This window comes from Salvelinus alpinus, chromosome 15, assembly GCF_045679555.1.
Source record: "Salvelinus alpinus chromosome 15, SLU_Salpinus.1, whole genome shotgun sequence".
NCBI lineage: Eukaryota > Metazoa > Chordata > Actinopteri > Salmoniformes > Salmonidae > Salvelinus > Salvelinus alpinus.
Genome location: NC_092100.1, coordinates 17,770,244 through 17,776,243, shown reverse-complemented (window position 1 = coordinate 17,776,243; position 6,000 = coordinate 17,770,244). Strand labels below are relative to the sequence as shown.

The following is a 6,000-nucleotide window of genomic DNA, read 5'->3' as shown; positions in this document are numbered from 1 at the left end:
ATCTCAAATACAAAATATATTTTGATTTGTTTAACACTTTTTTAGTTACTACATGATTCAATGTGTTATGTCATAGTTTTGATGTCTTCACTATTATTCTACAATGTAGAAAATAGTAAAAATAAAGAAAAACCCTGGAATGAGTAGGTGTACTGTATGTGTTGTGCAACTCCATAAACAAACTGTTGTACTAAAAAAAAATGTTTGTATTCATATTAAATCATATATGATTTGAATAAGCTACAAATGTAGGTACATAATTGGATTTTAATGTTGGGTTGGACACAAGTTTTAACTTATTGGATTTCCCAAATATGTATTGAGCAATATCTTACTGTGCCCCACCCATTAATTTAGTCTATTGTGCAAACGCAACTGGTATAAAGGCCTACAGTGGAGACATTGAATATAGGATCTTGCTCTGTTGTTGCATCAAAATTAATCCGAAAATGAACACAACAGACTGCAAAACATGTAACTTGTATTATCAAGCAAAGTTTATTTGATATCAGAATCCAAGTAAAAATAGGAATGTGAAATAAACTATTCAGTGCAACAAAAGATGACAGCTTCACATTAATATAAGAAAACACTGAAATAAGACACTGTGGAGCATTGAATATAAAATGTACATGTAATCTGTTCATAAATGCTTGCTTGTAAACTTGTAAATGCATAAGAAATTACATGTGCCCAAACCTGTTAGGTAACATTCGAGTTTGTCAATAAACATGCAAATACTTTTTACTTTCAGTATAAGGCTATGATATAGTAATACAATGACGATATGCTGGTTTGGTCAAGTCTTGGGACTGTCTATGTAAAGTACACCCATGAGAAATAATGTGTAAACAGTATACAAAAACGTACATTATAGTGAAGTCCTTTCAGTCTGTAACGTCGTTGGCTCCATGCACATAGTGGACATATTTGAGAGCCAACAAGAAAAGGTTAATGAGCTTATTTATGCTGGTTGACAAATGTCATCCTGCTACTAGTACACTTGAACTTGATGTGGTGATAACTGGCATCCGCTGTTCACATGATTCAAAACCTTTTGTTTTAGCTGAGCCACTTGTTCCCGGAGTACATTTGCCGTTGAGGCCAGGTCAGTGTTTTGAGTTTTTAGGTTCTTAACTTTGTCCTCGAGTCTGGATATCCTCTCCAGTTTCCTCTTTCTACACTTGGACGCAGCAATTCTATTCCGCAGCTTTTTCCTCTCGGCTTTAATGCGCTCCTGCGTGTCCATGTTGATAGGCGACAGTGGCGGACTGTCGCCGAAGCTGTGCACGTCAGGGACTGTCTGCGGCTCATCCTTCAAAGATTGCACCTGGGAATGCGCTTGCTGTTGTGTGGAGCCTAAATGATGAGAGGGAGGTGGTGGGAAGGGGACAGTGTCTGTGGAGTAATTGACAGTGGTGCCCAAAGGCCCATTGCCATAACTGTTCAAGTTCGTATAGACGGGTAGGTCCAGGTGTATGGTGACAGGAGCAACATTGGTGCTTAAGTCCATACTGTTCGTTTGAGCGCACGTTCCGCCGTTCAGCTGGTTCTGTTTGTGTAAGTCCTCGAGAGCCTTGACGAATCCCTCCGCAAACTCCTGTTCGTCGGTTACCGACTTGGGGTAGAGAAACTGAGAGGTTGGTGTTGTTGTGACCATTCCGTTGGACTGAATGATGAGTCTCTCTAGCTCCGGGGTGGCCAGTTTCAGCAGGCCAAGGTCCGGGGAGATGAGGATGCTCTCGGTGTCGCGGAGATTGGGCTTTAAATTTGTGGAATTTGCCAGGTTTAAACTCATGTCCTTCTTCATCATATTTTAAAAAAAATACAAAATCTTAGATGACAGCAGTTGTAAAAATTCAGCACACCCTCACAACAGAAAGAGGGGTTCCCATAACATCTCAGTTGTTGAAGAGGAAACGATGCGTAATTTGGGCACAATCAAATCAAATCCGCGTTTAAAGTTTTCCTACCCTTGTCCACGTTCAGTGTATTGATCGCATTTTCCTTCACTAATGATGTCTTTTTTGTTTTTCCTTAATAAGAAACAATTAATAAGAAACAATAGATGACCAGCCTCCAGCTAGAGGTAGAAGTTTCTATGCGTGCGCTCGCGCGCTGCCTCCATCTTTTCTATCCTCGTAGGTTCCATTGTGTCACTTCAGAGCGCGCAGATTGGACAGAAATTACGTTTTTCCAGAATTTATTTGAATAAGGGGACGTACCATTCATATTACCATGGAAAAGGCGGGTAAACTGCAAACAGTGCGGTGCATTGTGGTCAGTGGGTTGGTCAGTGCTTGTTTCCTTCCCTATTCTATTTCTTTTGCATTTTGTACAGTAAAACAAGTCATTTAGATCGGTTAGACAAATATTTTTGCACTATTAAGTGTCCCATAACATTCTTTTGACTTTATCTAAGAAGTGTGGTGCAGAGCTGGTTATAATTCCAATGTCATCCCCCTGAAAATATATAACAAATATTACAACAAATATTATGGTAGAACTCAAATGTGCTGGTTGATAAAAGACTGGTGGCACCGTGATGATGTAGCGAACTGGTCTGTCTGCCCAATATAAATGATCAAAACTGTTGGAGGAATAAAAATACTATAAATAGGAAAGTATACCAGTTTCATTTGAGGACCAGGATGTTACTGCTGTGCCATACAGATTGCAAAATAGCTGGGAACAGATTTTTGGTGTACGATGCAAGATTCAAGAGGTATTTTTAGTATTATTATTATGATTTTTCGGCAGGGGTCTAAGATGGTTGAGGGGCAGCTCTCGTGGAACTGTGAGGGGATCTTGGAGGGTTGGTGGCCTGGCGGTTGGGAGCTTGGGCCAGTGGCCAATAGGTCACTGGTTCGGGTCCCCGTTTTGACCTGGTGGGAGACCTGTCGACATGCTCTTGGGCAGGGCGTTTACCCTTGTTACTTCTGTGGGTTGCTCTGGATGGGAGTCTGTTAGATGACAATGTAATGTAAATGTTGAGCAGCTTCACTGCAGGTAGATTGTATGTTTTAATATTTAAAAAAAATTATACAACATTTAAATAAAAAGTGTGGTGAAAATCAAATAAAGAAAAAAACAAATGGAGAAAAAGTGTTAGGCCAGTAACTGAAAAGTAAACAAACCCAAACCGACTGGGTGACAAATCTGTCAATGTGTACTTAACCCACATGTCGCTGTCTGCTAAACTGTCACAATGAGTATGGTTTTTATGTGTTTTTATAATTAGTTTCATGAAAACATACATAAAATGACTGTCAGTGGATTCAAGGTCACACTACAACTGATTAACACAAGAAAGGCACACTCACATGTAAAGTGCTTGATTTGCCAGAATCCCATTACTACTACAGAAACATCAGATATCAAATTACCCTCAATCAGCCTCACTGGTGTATATCTGTGTTGTCACTGTAAGGGGAGATACAGTTCCTGCTGCCATTGCCTGCCTTTGTGCCCTTTAGCAAGGCACTTAACCCCCCACAACAACTGATCCACAGGCACCCTGCTCAATACTTATGTAAATAAGGTATTTCTGTTTTTATTTTTAATAAATGTGCAAAACATTTCTAAAAAACTGTTTTTGCTTTGTCATTATGGGGTATTGTGTGTAGATTGATGAGGGGGAAAAACGATTTAATACATTTTAGAATAAGGCTGTCTACTTCCCCAGCATGCTAAACTGTTCATGTAGATGTCTAGTCATTGTGCTAATGCTAGTTTGCATTAGTTTGCGAAACTACATTTAACTTCCTTCATACTGGACGCAGAGACATAAAAATAGTATCCACCAGTTTATCTGACTCTGGAGAAGTAGCTTCATTGCCAACATCTTGAACTATTCCTTTAAATACCTGTCCCAAAGGCCATACTAAATCAACATATTGTTTCTACACGCAGATGTTATAGAAGATCATTTTCCACTGCTGTTATTAGACACAATCCGATTTGTCTCCTGTGAATGGAGCTGCTCAATTTCTAGAACAAAACATTGAAGTGCATGCACTTTGAAACTGAGCCTTATCCAGCTCCCCCAGTCTTCATACTGGCATGGTAAGGGTTACACCGAGGAGGCGTGTGTGCGTCATAGGTAGGCCCATCTCTGCAAGGCATCGTGGGGGCGGACCCGCTCAGTGGGCGGACCACGTCTGTCTGTGATGTCAGAGAGAGAGAGCAGCGATGGAACTCTCAGTGGCGGAAGTAAGGGGTGAAAAGGTGGAGGGGGTGAACACTGTTCACTGAACAGGCAAGATATTTATGTTAGAAAGAGCTGAATCAACAGTGCAAAGCGTGCGGGGGTGGTCCTGTGAGAAAAAAAACTGTCAGTTGAGGATAAAAAGAGGCAGTAACATCTCCTAGTATTTTTTTGTTGCAATGTGATCAGGGCTGTTGTAGCCTGCTCATTCTATAATACACATGCTGTTGCTATACATGGTATTCGGGCATGACGAAAAAGGCCATGCAGTTGTATGTATTCAGATCATTTACATTGTTTTATGACATAATTTCAAGGCTGAATGCTCTAATGAGGATCTATTTTCAGTGAATAACCCAACAAGTCATAGATTTAATGAATACGACAAGGTGGTTATATCAGTTGCTGAGAAAGTATATTATGTACAGGGCAAGACCCTATATTTGTTACTGTCAAGGAAGAATGACATCACCAATGTACAGAAGAGTACAAAAGGAAGACAGGAGAGATGTAAAGAGGGGTGTCATGCACCCCGAAAATCTGAGGGAGCACAAAGTACATGAGGATGACTGGCGTGTGGTCCGGAGAGGGGCTAAGTCCTCCGACCATAAATTTGAGAATTTCGCATTTTTCAAACACGTGAAATAGCTCAATATGCTTAATTCTATGTCAAAAGTATGTACAGTTGAAGTCGGAAGTTTACATACACTTAGGTTGGAGTCATTAAAACTCAAATTTCTTGTTAACAAACTATAGTTTTGGCAAGTCGGTTAGGACATCTACTTTGTGCATGACACAAGTACTTTTTCAAACAATTGTTACCAGACAGATTATTTCACTTATAATTCACTGTATCACAATTCCAGTGGGTCAGAAGTTTACATACAATAAGTTGACTGTACCTTTAAACAGCTTGGAAAATTCCAGAAATGGCTTTAGAAGCTTCTGATAGGCTAATTGACATAATTTGAGTCAATTGGAGGTGTACCTGTGGATGTATTTCAAGGCCTACCCTCAAACTCAGTGCCTCTTTGCTTGACATCATAGGAAAATCAAAAGAAATCAGCAACGACCTCAGAAAAGAATTGTAGACCTCCACAAGTCTGGTTCATCCTTGGGAGCAATTTACAAATGCCTGAAGGTACCACGTTAATCTGTACAAACAATAGTACGCAAGTATAAACACCATGGGACCACGCAGCCGTCATACCGCTCAGGAAGGAGACGCGTTCTGTCTCCTAGATATGAACGTACTTTGGTGCAAAAAGTGCAAATCAATCCCAGAACAACAGCAAAGGACCTTGTAAAGATGCTGGAGGAAACAGGTACAAAAATATCTATATCCACAGTAAAACGAGTCCTATATCGACATAACCTGAAAACCCACTCAGCAAGGAAGAAGCCACTTCCAAAACCGGCATAAAAAAGCCAGACTACGGTTTGCAACTGCACATGGGGCCAAAGATCGTACTTTGGTCTGATGAAACAAAAATATAAACTGTTTGGCCATAATGACCAACGTTATGTTTGGAGGAATAAGGGGGAGGCTTGCAAGCCGAAGAACACCATCCCAACCGTGAAGCATGGGGGTGGAAGCATCATGTTGTGGGGGTGCTTTGCTGCAGGAGGGATTGGTGCACTTCACAAAATAGATGGCTTCATGAGGAGGGAAAATGATGTGGATATATTTAAGCAACATCTCAAGACAACAGTCAGGGAGTTAAAGCTTGGTCACGAATGTGTCTTCCAAATGGACAATGACCCCAAGCATACTTCCAAAGTTGTGGCAAAAT

The 6,000-nt window shown here is 40.5% G+C and overlaps 1 protein-coding gene across 1 annotated transcript; it reads right to left on the bottom strand.

The window, feature by feature from the left end:
- Positions 1-475: 475 nt before the first annotated feature.
- On the bottom strand, positions 476-2,164 carry LOC139539586 (transcription factor JunD-like). The gene has a single exon (XM_071342665.1). It carries the CDS (start codon positions 1,811-1,813, stop codon positions 995-997), a length of 819 nt encoding a protein of 272 aa, XP_071198766.1. The 5' UTR covers positions 1,814-2,164; the 3' UTR covers positions 476-994.
- Between the last annotated feature and the right edge of the window lie 3,836 nt (positions 2,165-6,000).

Excerpts from the sequence above, each read along its gene's own strand:
- LOC139539586 (XM_071342665.1), bottom strand. The coding sequence starts at position 1,813 with ATGATGAAGAAGGACATGAGTTTAAACCTGGCAAATTCCACAAATTTA.